We start from the raw sequence: 22,310 nt of genomic DNA, 5'->3' as shown, positions 1-22,310 counted from the left end.
ATTGATTTTTTTCAATACATTTAATTATTTATCATATTTAATGGTAATGGTTGTATGATGATAAATGAAAACAAAATTGAAGATCACAAATAACCTATCATTCAAAATTAAAAAGTTTTACCAGTGTGTCTCCCCATCATGTATAACCACAAAAATTGGAAGTTATACTCCATGTATGTAGTATATGTAAAAATATATTCTACTGTCATGTATAACTAAAAAGAACAAAGAAAAATATTTTTTAAAATAATTTATATTAAAATCATAAACTTTTATTCTCTGTGACTTCAGTTAAGAACTCTAAGGGGATCCAGTGTTCTGTTGCTGCTGTATGACTTTATTTTCTGTTTTGGATGTGTTTTTTTTGTGTGTGTTTGTGTTTTTTCTTTTTTTAATTTTATGGAGAAAAACAAAATATGTTAGAGTCTGTAAATAAGTCAGGATGGCGCCTGGCAAATGTTAGAGTCTGTAAACAAGTCAGGATGGCGCCTGGCATTTTGCCAGGGGAATGTTAGAGTCTGTAAACAGGTCTGGATGGCGCCTGGCATATTGCCAGAGGGAGTGGTTTGTGAAGTAACACCAGGGAGCCATTAAGTGTGGAGATTCCTTATTGGTTGACTGATGTATCTAGTTTACGCTAATTAAGATAAGCTGTGTGGAATATATAAATACCACTCCTGTCCTACAATAAATGGCTCCTACTCCTGCTGTATCAATCTACACAAGTTGTTTGTCACCCCCGGTTAGTTTGCTGCAGCCAGACTGCGACAAAAAATACATAAGGACAATAGCAGTTATGACTAATAAATAAATTTTTAAAGCCTGATTTCCCTCTTTTCCTTATGTACCATGCATTTACTATATGTTATGATTTGAATATGAGTTGTTCCCAAAGGCATGGGAGACAGTGAGGTACCAACCAGAGGTGAAATGATTAGTTTATGAGAGTTGTCAGTTAAGCAGTGGATTAATCCATTTCATCTTTTAATAACTTGAAAGTATTACTGTACTCAGTGATAATTATAAGCAGGTAGGGTATAGCTTGAAGATATAGGTCACTGGTATCACTGATTACTTGTTCTCTCTCTGTTTTCCCAGTGGCTTAAACTGAGCCACATTTGTTGGCCATAGTCTTCCATCATTATGCTTTTCTCCATCTTAGACACAGAGCAATGGATTTGGCTGACTAAGCACTACATCTTTGAATCTAGGATCCAAAATATACTTTTCATCCTTTAAGTGGTTCTTATCAGACACTGTTTCATAGAAAGGGAAGCTGACTTAACACTTTAAAAGATCCTACCACAGTGAAACAGCTCTTGTTATGGTGTTGCACAAATTATGCATGTTTCTGGTTGCTAAGTGCAAACAATAATTTTTAGGTACAAATTGTTGAACTTGTGAGCAGTTTTTGACATTGAATAGATTCAGTGTGTAACACAGTGCTCTATTCCCATCAACACTCTTTCCCATGTACATTTGTGACACTGTACTTGACTAAATTTCTATCTTTCTGATTTCTTTTCTGTCCTCTCTTATCTCATCCCTCCTGACATGGCAATCACTTTGAAGTTTCACACAGCTCAGTTCTACTCTTTACTCTCTGTATTTTTTTTTTTTTATTTTTGCTATGTAATTTAACCAAAATGGATTAATCCATTGCATAACTAAGGGAGAAACAGGGTATACACTCAGCAAGAGATGAATAGACAAATAGCCCTGTTTGATACTGTTCCAACTTACTCAGACATCTAAGTTATCAAAGGTATTTATCATATTTTGATATTATTCACTTTTTTTCAACTTAACTCAAAATGTGCTGATCCAATTCATGCCATGTCAGAGGAAGACTACTCCCCTGTTATTCTCTTAGCACCATGAGATTTTTTTCTTCAATTCAGTCACTGTGATCTTTTCCACTTGCCAAGTTTACAATGAGACTCTCCTGTTTTAATCCAGCCTACACACCTGCAGCAAACCCCCATTTTTTTCAGATACACAATAGCTTTACATTTTCTCACACATGCTTCTTATGTTCCTTCTCCTCGTCAGCCTCATTCCAACTTACTCTCTTCACCATCTATGCAAGCAGGTTATCTTCCTCCCAGGAACAAAACCTGGAATATTCTTTGTGGGAATACCCTAGTCTTAACAAAAAATACAGTGCTTTTTTTTTTTTTTTTCACATGTGCACACTACCAAGAAAGGTCACAAATAAGTCTCTAATGGAAAGGAGGAAGTGGGGACACACTGGAAGACAAACACATATGCACTCTAAACTATGTAGAAAAAACGGCTCATATCTACCTTTATTGTTACAAAATCTGGGTGTACTATCTTACTTTCTTTCTTTCTTTATATTGTGTCTGTCTTAAATAAGATCTAAAAGTTTGAGATAATATCAGTTTGAAATATAGATGTGATGATGTTTAGAATACACATCTAACATCCATTAGAATATAACAAGAGCTAATATAAAACTGGATTTTTTAATAAAATAAAATGCAATGCAAATCTCAGATTCGAGAAAATCTTACAGTATTCAATATAATATAATTGAATTTAATAAAATATATGATATTTCAGGTTACAGTGTCTTAGAATGAATATGTTAAACTCAGCTAACATTGATGATTAACTGATATTTGGGAATTACAGAAGTTTCTATAAGACTTTTATATTCTTATTTGGTTATCAGATTTACTTTATTGTATATGTCTGTGATGTAAACATGATATTTGAATATATTACTATCCAGTGACATGATAACTATTATCAAGCAAATTAACATATTCTTCATCTCACATTTACCCCCTTTTCATGTGTGTGTGCTAAAACAACTTAAAATCTACATTTTTGACATTTTTTTATCGATATAAAACCATGTTATTATTAACTCTAGTCCTCATACTGTATATTAAATTTCTGTGCTTATTTATACTATGGCTATAAGACCCAAGTGGGCTGACCTTGGCTGAGCTAAGCAGGGTAGGTCCTAGACATATTAAAACAATGTCTTTCTGTTCCCAGAAATTAATTGAAAAGTTCTTTCCAAATGGGACTTAGAATATCTTACTATTAATTTTTCTAAAATACATACTTTCAAAACTTTTTCTCTTAGATTTCATATGTTGCTGATATTCCAACTCTTTCCCAAGTTTTGAATCAAATTAGTTCCAGATTACAGATTTGTAAAATTTAATTTATTAGAATATGTGCAGCCATGTTTTATTATCCCCATTATGCCTTTGTAATCCTTATATTTCAAGAATACAATTTACTCCCATTCAGAACTGCCATTGTACCACCTTAGGCTGTAGAATGACTTACCCAGGAGAATGACAACACAGAGAAGGATAGCGATTAGGGATCCTGTACTCAAACCAGCCGAGGACAGGAAGGCTTCTGCATGACAGGTCCGCACGCACCCATCTCTCTCCCATGCACAAACCCTGATGGTGAGGGTGCTGCTGCTGCTGAAAGAGGGGATTCCACCATCAGAGATCATAATACACATCCTGAATAGTTCGACTAAATCTCCTCCGCCTTGTTAGAATGCTGGCTGTGTTATCTATGATAGACATAAGCAAAACAAAATATACTTAGTGAAGCTGCCATTAAAGATTCACATTTCCTTTAATGGATAAAACGGATATGTGTGATTTTTTTTTTTAACTCACAAAATGGCCAAGGGAACATGAAGGGGAAATTTTTAAGGAATAGCTAAAATTCATAGTTCAATTGAGAAAATTATTTGAGTAGTTAATAGAGCCAAACTGATGGAATGGTGAAGTCATGGGAGGACAGCAGGGAAGAGACAAAGCCATTTTGAATATGGACTTACTTAGCAGCTAAAATACTTAAGGCATAGAAATGGCCTGAAGCAAATGGATCCTAGTCTTTGTTGTGAACTAGGAGGATCACCCCAAACCTAGACTCTTACTTCAAATGACAGCAACAGATATCTGTACTTCAGCAAACTATTCAGGAGATTTCAATACATTAAAAATGTCTAAGAACCACTGATACAGATGATATTTCTATGAAAACACCACATAGATTGATAAACTTAAAAACTTAACTATAATATGATGCACTTTTGTCAGAGTGAATACACCACATGGAAGTTAAAGGTGACCAAATAGTTCTATTTTATGTGATTTTTAAATGTTATGTACTATAAGAAATGTGGGCATGATACATATTGATCAATCCATACAACATCATATGAAAGTGGTTGCTAAAATCTTTATTGTATTGGAGAAAATAATTTGTATTATAAATAAGTAGTTTAAAATAAATGGACAGAGTCGTAGAGTATAATTTATATCAAACCACACAGGACACACTTTGATACATTCTAGAATCCTGATCAAAATTGTAATATCACATCTTGGTCAATTTGTCACCAATTAATATTGATGTACTGAAATGTATATATCATATAATATTTTACCATTGTTATTTCTCTTCCCAGAATGTCTATGAGTGAAAAGATCCCATGGTACACACTTGGATATACTGTTCAGATACCCTTCTGGGAAAGACTTATTGCTCTACCTATAAACTATCACCTGACCCTAGGTCACAACTTTCAGTGACTTCCTCATGAAAGGTTAGAATATTCAGAACATTTACCACCAAATGCTGATATATTGAAAGATAAGTTTAGCTTAAGAGCTTTGTCATGGGGTCAGCCATTGAGAAGCATTAAAACTGCACAGAATCTTAGCCAGGCATTGTGATACAAATGTGTAATCCCAGCAACATGAGAGGCTAAGGCAGGAGGATTGAAACTTTGAGGTCAAACTCAGCAATTTAGAAAGGTTTCTATGAAACTTAGCAAGACCTTATTTCTAATTTAAAAAGGCAGGGAATGAAGCTCAGTGTTAAAGTGTCTCTGGGTTCAACCCACAGTATTGAAAAAAAGAAACTTACTCTGTACAATTATATATATATATATATATATATATATATATATATATATATATATATATATATATATATATATATCAGATTCATGAACATCCTGCACTCTAAACTCCAATTCAGAGTCAGCATCACAGGGAACTCAGCCTATGACTATACCTGAGTTAATTATTTTGCACTAAAAATGTGAGTGCACCATTGGACATTTATATTTAGGGATTCTCTTTCTCAAGTCAATGATTTTTATTATGAAAATTAGAATTCTTTTTTTAATATAGGTAATTTGATAGTAATAATACTATACCATATAATATTTTCTTGATTGAATGTTCTAAGTAAATGCAATAGAAATATAATTAATTTACAAATATTTAATATAATATAGAGAATTAAATGGAAAAATATACATATAAATACACACACACACACACACACACACACATATATATATATATATATATATATATATATATATATATAATTATGTCACTGAAGATGTATAGGAAAAGTAAATAGTTCAATGAGAAATTGAAAAGGATATATATATATATATATATATATATATATATATATATATATATATATATATATAATTATGTCACTGAAGATGTATAGGAAAAGTAAATAGTTCAATGAGAAATTGAAAAGGATTTTCTTATCTGGTGAAAGAAGAATTTAAAAACCATATCAAATGTGTATTCTGAAACAGGTCACAGAATAGAAAAAGAAGAGGATGAGATATATACGTGTATGCATTATTTGTATGCACCATAGCAATCATGGGTTATTCCACAGGAAACCTGATCTTCCATAAAAATCAGATCTCCCAGTTGGATGCTTTGTTATGATTAACATAAAGTTGTCTCTATTTTAATTCCTTAATAGAAAGAACATGTTTGAGCTAAGTGTTTATGTGCACAAATATGTTTGAGAATTACACAACTATTCTTAGGAGAGGGGCAAGACACTTGTTACTGGATTTGAGCGACATAAATAATGACATGTAGATTAACATGGTAACAGCCATTCTGGTAGATATGGAATATCTTATGGCTCCAGCCTAGCTGACAGTTTACATTATTAAAGTGGATAATTGTTGAAAATGCAGCCACAAATGTGATTCCAAACAAAAGAAAACCAGAATATGCCTGTGGAAGTGCACTTTTAGCTCCTAAATAGAAAATAGAAAACCCTATGACATGGAGACATTTTTTTTCTTTTTTTTTTTTGCAGTTGAGTGTTTAGCTTTTGAAAAGAAGAGAGGATTTAGGAAGCAAAGAACTTCCCACCTAGAAAGGCCTCAACAGATAATGAGCTCTTGACAAGGGATAGTCTGTACTTCAATGGAACTGCAAAAAATGTGCTTGGCAGAAGCCTCAAGAACTTGAATAAGAAATCTATGAACATGAGGAAGAACATGAAAGTGGTAAGAAAAATACATATATAAATGCATGCATGTATAGGTTTATATTCATGTACACATATATATCACAAGTACATTTATAGATCAAATCCAACTGGAAGTCTATATCGTGTTTATATATGGATCATATTCATATGGAGTCCCATATCATGTGTGAGCATATAAATCATGTGGTTTATGTCATGTCTGGGTATGTAGATCATATTTATTGAGATATATCATGTGTATGTGTACATATCAAAATAAAAATGTATGTCTTGGTGAAAATGAAACTTAGGCTACAAGGGCAATAAGAAATCTCTAAAATTTCAAATATACTTAAAAATATTATAGAAAGTCTTAAGAGATAGTCAAGTTAAAAATCATTAACATAAGATTAATAAAGGGAAAACATTGAAGGATAGAACATGTGTGGATGGGAAGTGCTGTGTATTAATTTTCAATAATAAGCAATTGCTAATAATGTGCATCCAGACTTGGTTCTTAGTTTGAACCCTCAATGGCTTGGATGAAGAGAGAGTATTTTAGAACACTTATTTGTGAAGCCAGTCCAGTTAATGTATTGAACTAACATTCAAGGACATTTGGAATGACAAAACTGAATATCTTAATCTAAATAAGAATATACAATAAAATATATATTTTAGGTGGCAAATTATGGAGAATTTCAGATGGGCAAAAAACGGGAGATCATATTTTAGTTTCATTTTTCTCTAACCCTTTGGCAATGATATGAACAATTTATAATTTAATTATTATTAGAACCCATGAAATAAACAATGCTATTGCGGTTTCCAGCAACATTCCTTTCATATGATCGGTGCTTGATAAATAGTAATTTGAGCGACAATCAGCAGGAACTTCTCTTCTATTACAGTTTCTTATTACATTGGCATGTGTTAAGAAATTAAAACCAAAATGAGCTATACATAACTTGCAGCACTTCAGCAGCAGGAGCTCAGTATGTTCTTTGCTATGTGCTTATTCTTTCTCTTGTTTTGCCTGACTTCCTCTCTGTCAATCCCAGAATGACCCTAAGCTCAATTTTCAGACTCTGGAATCTTCCTGTTCATTTGAGTTTGTAAACATCCTTGTGGCCTCACTTGTCTGTCTGCCAAACCACAAATGCATGATCCAATATGTCATTACGTTCTGATTTGCACCCTGGAATGTCATCCTGTTGACCATCTGCCACACTCCTTCTTGATAATCTTTAAATTCTGCATAAACACAACCATCCATTGTATAAAAATTCTTCCTTCAGATTCATAAATAATGCTGGAAAAAGGTTATAGCCATTTAATTGACCCCACTTAGTTCATAGAGAAACTTATACTATGCTCTCAGAGGAGATTAGAAATTAATCTATTGACATTTATTTGTATTCATATTTATTCTTTATCAGATGTCACACAGTAGCTTTTCTGAGTTTCTTTGTGATGCCTGTTCTTTACCTCACAATAAGAAAATATCTCTTGCTGCAGAGAAGCTCTCATCTATTGTCAGAATTTTTAAAACTCTTCAATCTTTCTTTGTCATTAATTACATCTCTGTTATATGTAAGCTCTCATATAAAGACTGCATAACTAAGACTAAAAATTAAATAAATGCATATAAAACAAATATAAACCTTGAAGACTATCAGCAAATCTCATAAATAACACATACATTTGCATACATGTAAATTTAGAAGTGGAGGGGTATAATAAAGAAAAAAATTAAACTCAAGATACAAAATCGTTCATCAACATATTGCAAAAATGCAATTTCAGAAGAAAAGGCAAGGATAGCAGCACAACAATAAGAATATGAACTATAAGAGAAATCATCTACCTAATATTTATAACAGATATTTAATAAATAGCATTATTATTAGCAACTAATGGATTAGCCAAAGTAGAAGAAACTGTTAAAAGTCTCTAAAATTATAAACCCTGTAGAAAGTTGTGAGTGTAAATCTTTAGAGAGTTTTACTGTATGCATAATTCTCTTTTTCAGACTGTTTAAAGTTTCACCTTCCTTAATGCAGAGGAAGGGTCAAGTTACTATAGCACCTAGCACCGTATAATTCATACCAAAGAAAGAATTTAAGTAAAAGAGTGTAACCTACATTTCCAAGAGAAGAAGGCGAAATAAAGTGGAATGGAACATGGAATAGTAAAATTAGCAGTAACTTTATTTTGTTCTTCTACTTTTATTTTTTTTGGCTTGGTACATATGAATCAACTTTCCTTTATTTATATTTTTATCATTACAAAGGTATAAAAAGTTTGATGCAGTATGACCTGACACAACTCAGAAAGAGGAAACAAAAGCATATTATTTTATTTAAAGTTAAATGTCCACTAAAAAATTCTCTAGTGTTGAAATTCAGAGTTTTCTACTTTATGATTAAGACTGTATATGGATTTTAACTTCCCAATAGTCAAGACTCAAGTGTCTAATTTTTGATAAAGCACAGTGCTACTCTGTCCAATGCATGTGAGTAAATGTAAGCAAGTGAAGAATCTGAGATTTGACTGGTAGAGAAAGGAGAGCCAGGGAGGAATGAAAGCACTGTGTTAGGCTCTCTTCTCTGACAGGAGATAAGTGACTCAGCAGGGAGTAGTAGCTGGCTCATCTATTAGAGGATGTGTGGTGCTTGATTTGTAAGGCAGGGTGAATTATGTGTGCACCATTTTGTTTAGGACAAAGAGAAATCTCTAAATGTTCTCTTGAAACCCTGTGGATAAAAACAGAATTTTAAATGGTCATTCTCTGTAGCGAAATTAAGTACATTACCACACCAGCTGTGAATTCTTGTTTGAAGGACAAGAATAAACTATGGGAATATAAACTGCTTCAGATCTGACAATGCTGAAATGTATGAAGTGAACATGTTAAAAACTACTAGGATTTCCAATGTGTGTCAACCTAAGTACTTGTATTTCAGAACTAATTCATAGTAGATTTTGAATGAAAGGGCTTGAGAGCAAAGGTTTTTAACAGCTGCATAGTCAATATCAACATTGAAAATATGCTTTATCATAACGATGGAAAATTTAAAGTTCTTCTAATAGCGATGGAAATTTAAAGTTCTTCTAATAACCCTAAATAGCCTCCCTTCTCCCAAAACACAAACAAAAAACTTTTTTGTTTTAGATTGCATTTAAATGTTTTGCTAAAAGTTATAAAGAAACATAATAGCCAATATATTTATTTTAGAAGCATAAATGTATTTTATTGCAAAGAAATGAAAAGTTATGAAGCAAAACAAAAACCAAAATATTAGAAATATTGGAAGAAGGTTAAAAGGACAAGGTTTGTTAAAGACTTTGGGAGATGGTGCAGTCTTTAGGGGAAGGGCCTATTGGAAGGAAGTTAGACCAATGGATACTGAGCATTTGAAGAGTATATGGGACCCTGGTCCTTTCCTCTATCTCTTTGCTTACAAGCTGGTATTAGGCAAGCAACTTTGCTCCACCACACCTTCCATAATGTTCTTCCTCATTACAGGCCCAAAGCAAGGGGAACAAGCGACATAGACTAAAACCTCTCAAATCATGAACCTTCACTGATTTTCTCAAGTATTTTGTCACCATGAGGGAAAACTGACTAGCACAGGCAGTCTACAAAATCTTGGTAAATATGATTGTAAATGAAAATTTTCATAGCATTTTTATTGTTTTAAAATGAATTCATTTTAAAAGAATATGAAGGTCTATTAAAATTGGAATATATGTATCCAATAAAAGAACTTAGGGACCAACACTAATAATATTTTTGGTAGCAAATCATCAAAGAATTTTAAAGAATAAATTTGAAAGATAAATTGAGTTGGAACCTTGTAAACAAAGAGAGATAGGCATGTATACTTATTGTAATCTCTTTCTTTACAAAAATCTGTGATTTACAAATGTACTGTTACAGTTAGAATTAAGCTTAAGACTTAAGTCAGACAAATCTTCTTGCATTAAATAAAGCCTAGTTCCTGAAGAGACAGCATGAAGATGATGAAACAGAATAGACATGCCATGGTAGAGGAATGATTTTATATTAGGGGATTAGGATATATATTACAAAATGCATGCACAAAGTATTCTAAGTCCAGAATCCTGGTTTGAGCCAAAATTTTAAAAAATCTGAGATTTTATGGCCAAAGTTTATTTGCTATAGAGAATAAGAACGGGAAATCATATAATAGAATGTTTTGGTGCTAAAATGAAAATTTTACAATTTAAGGGAAGATAATAGCAGAAATATACATTTGAATCAGAAAACATTTCATATGTTTATTGCTCTAACTTTAAAATTAACTTCTAAACTTTGGTTGTAAATTTCAATAAAATTGTGTCACTACCAATATAGTAAAGTAAAAATAAGGCCATTATTAAAGAAAAATATTTGCAATATACATTTTAAAGTATATATTGCTAAAATAAATCCTTTACTTACTTGGTAATTATCCAAATCCAATCATTAATATTTAATAATTTGTGAACAATACATTTCCAGATAAATATTAAAGATTTTTTGCTTATCATGTTTTTTTTTATTCACTACAATTTGGTACTAAAGCAACTAAGCAATGAATGACAATGTATCTATTGAGAGCACAGAATAGAGAATGATGCATAACAATCTGTACTCAAGGGTGAATTAAAATGTCACCTCGCTTCTGCTTTGCTGCACTTCCCTGGATGGATTTTTCTCCCCAGTGTGACTGATGATGCCTTCCTCATCTTGGTACTCTCTTAAACTCTCCCCTAGTTGGAAACTGTACTCTGATTTACTCTGCCTGGAAGAATGGACTCTACCTTAAAAGTGTAATGATGCTTTCATCTTTTAAACTAAAAACTTGTAGTAATTGAAGTTACTGATATTCCACTGACTTCAAATGCAAGTTGCATTTCATGTCAGCCTCACTTTTCTGACTAGATCACAAGCCCCTGGAAAGCAGGAGATATGTTTTCTAAGTCCCCACATTCTGCCTACTTAGTTCACTGCTTTCTATGCTGGAAAAAGTAATATCACTTGAAAGATTAAGAAGTGCAAGAAAACTAATGTTAAAAGCTGACTATAGAATTTCTCTTAGTTGAATGACAATTTTCTCCAGGAAAGGCAAGGAAGAATGGTTATACAGAGCAGGTGGAGTGCTTGGAATGGCCATGCTGAGCCCAAGGTGTGAACAGAGATGGAGGAGATAGAACTGCATGAGTATATGTTTAAAAAGCTTTTCATTTTTAATTAAATCAATAAATAAATAAGTTCCCATTGAAAATAATCAAAGTGCATATGATATTTCTAAAAAGTACTATATAGTCTATTATTTTATTACTATTGCTTTTATTTGATTATGCTCTATTCATTATACTCAATTCATTGTTTCTGGCAGATGTTTAATAATCATGTATTGAATAATTCATACTTTGAATTTACCTTCAATACTTTAACATTCTTATTTTATCTTATTTTAATTTGCCTGCAAAAAGTCCATATATTTTTCCTAATTAAATTTTATGTTAATTTATACAGTTATATTCACTGATGCATAAAGTTTTTGTACACTCCCTTCATTAATTTTAAAGTGAGTGATATTTTAGATGGGAAGATAATTCTTTCATTTTAGTTTATTCTTTCAAATGTCACTAAATGGGCATTGGCTCTTGTAATTTTAGAGTATTTTTACTACATCCGATCACTTTACAATTTTAAATTATTGTCTGGAAATTTATAGAATTATTTTACATTTTGTTATGTCAAAGGATTTCTCTAGGAGATATCTATATCATTTCAATCTTGAACCAAAATCTTCCTTCACTGAGGGTGTTTGTTTCTTCAATAATGCTTTTTCTATTTAATTTATCTGTATTGTTCATTTTATGACTACATTATATCATGTGATACCAAATTCTCTGTAATTTAATCTATCTTTGCAAGAATAAAAATAACACTAATCACCATCCTCCTATCTAAATTTTACAAAGACAATGTTGAGTCATGGTAAAAGCCAGGGCTGGGACATGGTTGGCCTCATACTTAATTAGTAGAGATACCAGAAAGACAAGCTGTTTGCAGAATCAACCTCTGAAACACTGTTCTGTGTTTCTTCTCCTTTTGTTCTTTCTGATCACTAATTCCACTTAAAGCAGCATCCATTTGAATTTTTTCACCCTACCAGGTTTTTAAATTGTTCATTGTCCATGTTTTCATGTGTCAGTGTGAACAGTCTCATATTTATGTCTAATTAAGATTTTATTTTCCTTTCTAGCACATATAATATGTTTTAATACATACTGATTTTCTGTCCTTCAACATAATTCATCCCTTCCATGCTCTGTGATCTTTCACTTAGGTAAGTTGTTTAAACAAAGTTCCCAGGGATTCTCCTAATAAAATAAATGATGATGGTAAATTTAAACCAGACCTAAATATTTTCTTAAAATCCTCATATCCTCTCTCCTTTGGAGATGACATTCAGGATACATACATAGGCCAAGTTTATTTATCCAAGCATATTATTCCAGTAAATATTTTAGAGGAAGAATCCATTCTTATGCTACAAATACTGTTATCTGACATCCTGACCCATTATCTAAATTGAGCTGCTCTTTCCATGCAATCTGTTTGCTTATACTAATAACTAATGAGAGATTGGGGTTACGTACTGAGACAGAAACTAGAAGAGCATTTGGAAGTTTCTTGGATCTGGAACCAAATTGGAAACCAATGGGTGTCATATCTGAATACAAGGCAGATTTTTTCCTAAAGCATATTTTTTTAAATTAAAAATTTAAGAAAAAAAAGTTTAGCTGAAACACTTTGAAGAAGAAAAAAAAAGTATAGTGTTATATCTTGCTGTTGAACAAACAATGGTAAAAGTTAGAGACCACAAGCACACTCTCAGTAAAGAGTCCTAGAGTGGCATGCTCCAGGAACAGGATCAAAGCAGGGATAAACTTCATCTAAACAGAACTGCAAATCATCCTTTTCTCAGTTAAAACTCTGATTTGATAAAAGTGAAAATCCCTTCTATTCTTGTTTATAAGAATAAACAATGAATATTCTCTACAGAAATACACTAGCATTTAAGCTTCTTCTAGTGCTAAGACTTGGTCGTCTCTGCCCTAACATTCAGGTGTTGAAAACTTGGGCACCAGAGCAATAAAGTGTTGGGTGGTGATATTACCAGGAGGTAGGTGGATCCATTTCCCATGAGTGAATTAATGCCACAATAAAAGCAACTTGCTGTGTGGGCCCTCTCTCTTCTGCCCTACTGCCATGTCAGGGACAGAATTATTTCCCTATAGAGGATGAAATAATCAAGTCTAATCTTGGAAGCAGAGACTGCTCCCTAACCATACACCAGCCTCCACAATTTTGAGGAATAAATTTCTGTTCTCCATGATTAGCCAGTTTCAAGTAATTACTGCAAGTAATTAGACACATCAAGAATGAAGACTATATATCCGAGTTTTGTCTCCTTCCACATTCACCCACCAAACACAGATATGCTAAAAGGATTAGAATAGTCTGACAATTGTTGTTAAAAATCACAAGAATAATACATTAAAAATAGGGAAAAAATGCAAAAGAAAAAAGTTCCCCGTTTTTTTTGTAGATAAAAGTAAAAAAAAAATGACTATCTGGCTAAGCATGGACTATTTGGTCTACATTTTTCTGAGTGCATATATTTTCTCTGGTAAGACTCCTGCGTCTTTAAGTATATCATTAGCTCCATGCTGGTGTTTCTACCAATATACTCCCAGCATATGTCACAGTGAGTAATAAAAACTAGGCCCAAAATAAAGAATGTTTTTTATAAACAAGATGGAACATTTAAGAAGACTTTTGTTCTGCAATGTTAAGATAAATTTGCAGGTTCCAAATTAATGAGGTAGAAAACATAAGGCAGGAAAGATCTAATGGGGAGAGGAGAGATCTAGAAAAACATGAAATGTTGTTTTTAATTTGGTTATTTTGCAAGTTCTTCTGGCTATTACACAGGGAATATTGTCAGAGTTTACATGAATGAAGATCTTTTTAGTTGGTTTGAAGAAATTAGCTACCTTATTGTTACTAGGCATAAATACTCTAAATGTCTGCCTCTGGAATTAGCATAGTATACACATATTAATAAGTTATAAATATATAGATGCTTTTACAGAAGTTTCTAGTACAGTTTAGTTCAATGATGTATTAATAATTGTGAAAGGTCTTATCTGAGATTTTTTTCAGCTTTCAAGCTAATAAATTAACCTACCATAATTTAAGGTGACTGGGGAAGACACATGTTCCTGGATCAGAGATGAAGGAATTTTTCCTCATGTCCACATCAACAGCATAGACACTTGTTCATATAAATTCCCTAGCAATCTAGGGTGAAAATAATGAGGTGCAAGAGTCCAGGAGCACTGTGTGCACACAATGAGTTTGTATGCCTGCTAAAGAATCTTGAGTTTGGAAATCATAGATCATTTGTAATGAATTGCAAGCAAACATGCCCAAAAAGTGTTTTAAAGAAGTCCTTATCCTCATTCAACTACAGAGTAAATAAAAATATCCTTTGTTCTTAAAAGGCATCCCGTACCTTCCAGGGCTATTTATTACACAGATATTTTAGAAGCTGTAGTCTAGAACCAAAGGGTAATTAATGCTTTTGCTTGCAAGGCAGGAAAGGATGAATGCCAGGTTTTATGGTTTAGTTGTGTAATGTCCTCCAAAAGCTTGTGTGTGATTGAATAAGGACAGTTTAGAGGTAAAAGAATTGGGTTATGAATGATTTAACCTAATCAGTACATTAATCACCTGATAGGGATTAACTAGGTGGTAATTGTAGGTAGGTAGGGTGTGGCTGAGACTCTAGTTCCCTGGGGGTGTGCCTTTTGGGAACTCCCTCTCTCCCTCTCTCTCTCTCTCTTTCTTTCTCTCTCTGCTTCCTAGTCACCATGTTCAGAGATGCTCCCCACCTCCACACACTTCCATTATAATGCTCTGCCTCACCTTGAAACCCTAGGAATGGTGACAGCCATCTATAGACTGAGACCCAAAATAAATTTCGACTCCTCTAAAATTGTTCTTGTCAGGTCTTTTGGTCACAGCAATAGAAAAGATGACTAACACACCAACTATGGAAAATTGTTGTCCAGTGTTTCCCTTAAATAGTTTCCATACTTTCCATGCAGTTATGATTGAAATCATAAAAATGGAGAAGACTGGAAGATTTATTTCCATAGTCTAAGAAACTGTGAAAGTGACTACAGCCTGCCCCTTTCACCACCTCTTAATTTTATGTCCACTTTCTATAGCTGTTGACATCATGTGAAATTTTAATCCTGGTCTACTCCCGTGATTTTTCCCACCTTAGGACCTTGTGACTTCCAATCTTTTGTCTAAAACTTTTAGCCACTGCCCTTATTCTGATAAATTTCACTCATCTTATTCCAGAACAGGCACATATCTTATCTGTCCTTACTGTGCATCATGCTTATTCTCTGTACCATTCCATGTGTGATCACTGTATCACATGAGATGTTTTTGAGGGCAGGAAATAGATCCTGACTATACTTGTGAAGAGATCAACACTTAGAGAAACTGACATAAATAGTGTTCAGGTTCACACTAGTTGAGTAAGTGAGTTCCTATTTTGTGCTACAAACATGCTTTAGTTATTTTAGTGAAAATTTTCACTCATACAGAAATTAAAAGAAAATACTACCACTCAAACTTTATATATATTATAATGCTACTTTTGTTTAGATATGTCTCAGAAAAATAAGACATTGCATAAATATCCACCTGATTTCACTTCTCATTTCCACCCACAGTTGACCACATTTCTGAATTTCATCTGTATTATTCCTAACCATATATTTCAAATTTATTAATTATTTACTTAGTTATTCATAATTCCTATATATTTAATGAATATAGTTATAATTGATATATAGTCTATGTATACATGCACATGGATATATCATCAAAATATGTATACTTATACACACATGATAATTTACTATTAAATGATAATTTATATATTTTATATATATAAAATATATAAATTATCATTTATATAAATGATAATATATATATATCATTATATATAAATATTATATATAATTTATATATATATATATAAATTATATAAAATATTTATATATAATTTATATATATATATATATAAATTTACATAAATTTATATATATATATATATATATATATATATATATATATATATATATATATATATATAAATTTCTATATCCTTCTCCATGTAGTTTTATATAGTTTACAATACATTTAGAAACTTCATTCTTATTTTGATAAATATTTTCCAATTATTTATACATATATTTGTCTTCTATAATTGTTCTCATTTTATCTAAAGTATTTCTGATTTGTTTTTGTTTGTATGTTAGTTTTGATGGCTATATGTCAATGAGGTACATCCACAACGTTTTTTATTTTATTTTACTTTTTGTGACAGGTGTCTTGCTAAATTTCTGAGGCTGGCCTGGAACTAGCAATGCTCGTGACTTAGTTTCCCAAGTAGTACAGTTGTGCCCAGCTAATTCCTTTTTCTTTGAATAAAGATATTATTTCTTTATTTTCTGTTTTTATTTTCAGAACACTAAATATTTCTATTGAAATGCTTTTCATTTATGAGTATCTTTGTTACTTAGAGTGAATTTATTTTTTGATATATATTTTTTAATCTAACTCCCTATTGAAAATTAAAATTCTTCATCTTTATCATACACAGCAATATACATTTCTTTCTCTGCTGTTTGGATATATCTGTGTTTCTTACCTCATCCTTTCCATAAAGTATTTGGATATGTTGCTAAACTGTGGCTTTCTGATTAGATGCCCTGGCTTGGGGACTGTGTGTGCTTTCTTTTGTGTCTCTGAATATGCACTTTCATTTAAGCAGTAGGCTCAAAAACATAATGGTCTTAAGTTTTTTTTTTTTTTTTCTTCTGGACTGAATTTTATGTTCTAGGGGTGTGTGAATGTCTATGAATTCATATAATATAATGCTCAAACACCCCAGTTACAGGAGTATTGGATTTCTAATTTGAATATTTTACACTATTATTAATAATTTTCTTCTTTGTGAATAAACTATATTATTCTAATTCATTTATATACAATTAGTTCTTCTAAGGTGACTTAGTAGTATTTCTAATTATGAATAATCCATGTCACAACTGAGGCTCAAGAGGTTAAGCAGTTCAGCTTTTATAGTGCAACCAAGACATTCTGCTGAAGCACATTTTAAACTATGCATTAATACAATTTTTAAAGAGAATTACTGTTTTTTTCTACTGAAGGTAAATTGTTTATTATTTATAATTTATTGAACCCTCAAAAGCTATAAGATATTTTTAAAAATATTTTAAAACATCCTTATACAACTGTCGAAAGGCTCCTCTCACTTGAAAAAGATTAACCAGTTTAAGCATTCATTTGCTTGAACAAAATAGTTGCTTAAGAAATCACACATATATCCTTTCATCAATGAGTGTATAGTTTGAAGGAATATGATTTCAGTCTACTAAGGCAGAAAGTTAAATGCTACCTCCAATTATATATTTATTTGGAATGCAGGAAAATCTGAATTTTTTTTTTAAATTCACATGTTTATATACTAAACATGTGTGGATTATAGCATAGGATGTTCAGATGTAAGTAAATTTACAATGATGAGTTAAATGCAATTTATCCTACACAAATATATATCCTTATAAGCAGAGTAGACCATGAGGCTACTTAAAATGGGAGAGACAATGAAGATGTGTATTTCATATGAACCCTATGGCTGCATTCACATTGTAGTATATACTCATTAGTAAAATTTAAAGACACTCAAGGATAATGGCAAAAATGCTTTTGTAGAAGTGTACCAAAAGAAAATTAAATGTTGATTCCACAATTTATGTAACATTTTCCTTCATGTCAATTTGAGGCAATTATTAAATCTCAACAGTACCCAGATTAATATGATCAGTATGTATGATGGTGCATGCCTGCAATCCCGGAGACTGGGGATCCTAAGATAGAAGGATCACAAGTTGGAGACAAGCCTCAGCCATTTAGAAAGACCCTAAGCAACTTAGCAAGACTATGTCTTAAACTAACTAACTAAATAAATACATATGTAAGTAAAAAAGCTGGAGATGTTGCTCAGTGCTTAAGTGCCCTTGTATTCAATCCCCAGCATGAAAAAAAAATCATGATAAAAGTTAATTTGGAGGAAAATGTTGATGCTAATTAGAAAGCTACACAAACTGAATGGCTTATTATTTGTCTAGATTATGAGGAATCCACCAAATAAAATACCCAAATAATGATGAATCTTCTTAGTTACTAAATTATGGTATTTCTTCCTCCCCTCAAAACAGAATATTAAACAAAAATGATTTTTAAAACTTCCATAACACCTCACAATTATGCATATTTCCACCTACACTCTGGAAAATGTTCCTAACAACAGAAGGAAATATAATTTCCCCAGCATATATTTCCTGATAGCTTTGCTAATATAGATGATTTCAAACATTGCATTTCCATTCATAACTGTCTCTAGAATATATTTTTCATTTTTTCTAATTTAAATATTTTTACCTCCTAGCAGTTGTAGCAACTCGCATAAACATTTTTGTCAGCTTAGATTTCTCTTAAAATTTGCCCAAGAGCATATTACTTGTGTATTTCTTGTTTAAAGGAATGCTTCTGAATAAATTCAAAGAAAACTATTTGTACATATGGCTCAATTTTAAATACAAGCTATTCACAGATCATAACACATTAACATCAACTCGACACTGAATGCTGATTTTCAAGCTGTTTGTGGGTATATAAAAACAAAGAAAAAACTAATCAGGCATCTTCCATATTAAGTCATAGCAAAAAGCACACAGAAAAAAATATATTTATGTTCACCTTCATTGTCCTTAAGGGTGAAGTTTGGGTTGATAGATAGGTGTTCATCGAGAAAGAAGTTAAACCTTGGTCCATTGGCAAAATCATCTTTATCTGTGGCACTGATGGTATGAATAACCTAAAGAAGAGAAGCATACTAAATAGTAAATTTAATTTGGCTTATTCCCTTGGTTTTAATTATGCCATATAATTTTAGTTGTTACAAGGATTTTTAAAGATTCTTTTTCCAAATCAATTGTTTAAAGTTAAACTCATGAAAGCACCAATTACTTTGTTCTCCATTGTATTGGATTTTAGAGGGAAAAAATATTATAATTTATACTCATTTACAGATTTTTTTCTACCAGAGTACAGATACTTTAAAATATTTGTTAATGCTTATAATACCTGGGGCCAATTATATGTAAAGTTTTGTGTGAATGCCTCTTTAGAGAGATGTAAAGCATAGTTTGCACAAAAATAAACACCCCAGTGTTGATGTAGAACAGTCTCTCAGTATATGTGGGTTTCTGTCAGTAATTACAAAAGCAGTTGATGCTTAATTTTTTTAAAAGTATATATTGCGAGGCCTTTGAGATCTTGATCCAATTCCTGTACTTTATTGGTGAACAACCAGAGTCTCACAAATATCATGCTATGTCCCAAATCTCTGAAATAGTGGCAGAGGCAAAACCAGAACCCTTGGTGATTTATCAAGAACTTCTCTTCTTTAGTGGTCAAGAGAAAACAAATCTAAAATCTGGATTCAGTGCACCTTAAGGAGAACACTAAATTAGAGTATATAAATAAATCATTTCTAGTGGTACAAGATCAAAGCAAATTCTAGTAGCTGTGGCCATTGTAGTTTTAAAAACAAATACCCAAGCAAATAAACAAAACGATATTTCTCTCCCTTAAAATTTTATATCCTAAACATTTATGTGTCTCCTTATTTTTTTTTCCTGCCATGCATTAGACAAATTAAAAACAAAGAGAGGAAAAAGAAAACAATAAGTTTGTATTTTCTGCTTATGAAATGTATTATGTCAATTGCAAAATGTGATATGTTTATAAAAATATTTTATCCAATTTAAATATTTTACAGTAGAAATAATTCACCTAACATTGTCACTGTTGAAACCCAAATCTTCTCCACATATTGAGACAATTAGAAGAAGATGAAGGCATGAAAAAGTACTTCAGAAGAGTGATAGGGGGAGGGAAAACAGAAAAGGCATTTGTGCTCAGGAAATGACAGTCACCAAGTGCTTCCAGATGTGGAAGGGATCACCTTCTTCCACATGTCCCAAGACTCACTCCTGCACATTTTGAAGCCGAAAACTTCATGTGGTTGATGGTGAACTTTCTTCTTCCATTTAAAGAGCAACTACTCTCTAGGTAGATCTTTTCCCATTTGTTTTGCCTCTGAGTAGGAGAATGTATGATGGGTAATCAGATACAATCTGACCATTTTCCTCAAGTGCATGAAAAGCTTCAAATAGAGTTCAGAGTGCCCTGCCAACTGAGAGCTGTACTTACATTCTCTGCACATCAGTTAATTAGTATATGGTTGAAATAAAGACAAAATCAATTTGTCTAATTTGTTTTCAGAGTTAAATAAATACACTTATTTAAAGCAAACATAACTCTCTTAACCCATCCCCATGGCCCACAGTGGTACATACCAGCATACACATATACACATGCAGAAACACATAGCTTTCTCTCTGTTTTCCCTTGTTTCAAAAAGAAACATCCTTCCATGCCCTACTCCTCATTCATTGTGCTTCTGCAACTTGCCATCCTGTTTTCTCTATGACACATTATAGCATGGAGATGCATTTGCAAAGTCACTTCTTATCCCAGAATAGATCTCAGAGATATTGATGGAGAACAAATAATTCAGAGGGAATGAGCTGTTTTATGTTTCTTGCTATCACATGTGTAGTATTGTTTCCTTTTCTTTTTTTAAATTTGTTTTAATTAGTTACACATGACAGTACAATGATCTTGACATATCATACATTTGAATCAGATGGGGTATAATTTCTCGTTTTTCTGAGTGTACAGGTTGCAGAATCACATTGGTCATGCAGTCACGTATATACCCACAGCAATAATAATGTCTATTTTATTCTGCTGTTCTTCCATTCCCTCCTTCCCCTCCTCTCCCCTCCCCTCCCATCACTTCTCTCTACCCAATCTAATGTGACACAATTTTTTTTTCTTTTTCCTCATGTTGTCATACATGTATTCTGTGTAACAATGAGTGTCTCCTTCCATCTTCCATGCAATTCCCCTTCTCCCTCCCTTTCCCTCCCACCTCTCTTCTCTATCTAGAGGTAATCTTCTTCTCAGGCTCTTCCTCCCTACCCCATTTTGAGTCACCTCCCTTATATTGGAGAAGACATTCAGCATTTGTTTTTTTAGGGATTGGCTAACTTCACTTAGCATAATCTGCTCTAATGCCATCCATTTCCCTGCAAATGCCATGATCTTGTTATTTTTTAGTGTTGAGTAATATTCCATTGTGTATATATGCCACATTTTTTTTTATCCATTCATCCATTAAAGGGCATCTAGGTTGGTTCCACAGTCTAGCTATTGTGAATTGTGCTGCTATAAACATTGATGTGGCTGTGTCCCTGTAGTATGCTGTTTTTAGGTCTTTGGCATTGTTTCCCTTTCTATCCATTAGTTTATAAATATTTAAATGTTTTCCTAATGTTTTTACAAATGTGAGATTATTCAATATGGTAGACTTATATAATTTATATTTCATTTTTAATATTGGGGTTTGTGTGTGTGTGTGATCTTTACCAAAGCATCCTTCCATTCTTATACAGATACATATAGACCATTCACATCTGACCCTAATAGGGCGTGTGCTTAAAACAGATCTGTTCTCCTTGAGAAAAAAATCCCCAGTCCATTTAGCATAAGAAACAATGTTTCAATTACTACATTTTGCTTTAGAATATCCCATTCATCATTAACATTTATAGAATGAATGGTCATATAAGTTAAATTTTTACTTAAAATTTCTGCAAAATGT

The 22,310-nt window shown here is 32.3% G+C and overlaps 1 protein-coding gene across 1 annotated transcript in view; it reads right to left on the bottom strand.

Annotated features, from left to right (window-relative positions):
* The window catches only part of LOC114108518 (cadherin-18), a 266,365-nt gene that overhangs the window by 6,177 nt on the left and 237,878 nt on the right, over positions 1 to 22,310 (bottom strand). The window contains 3 exon segments of the mRNA XM_071607247.1: positions 3,331 to 3,506; positions 3,508 to 3,571; positions 19,277 to 19,394. Of these exon segments, the coding sequence (XP_071463348.1) occupies positions 3,331 to 3,506; positions 3,508 to 3,571; positions 19,277 to 19,394 (358 nt within the window).

Source organism: Marmota flaviventris, unplaced genomic scaffold (genome assembly GCF_047511675.1).
Source record: "Marmota flaviventris isolate mMarFla1 unplaced genomic scaffold, mMarFla1.hap1 Scaffold_44, whole genome shotgun sequence".
Lineage (NCBI taxonomy): Eukaryota > Metazoa > Chordata > Mammalia > Rodentia > Sciuridae > Marmota > Marmota flaviventris.
This window is presented reverse-complemented; position numbering and strand designations above follow the sequence as displayed.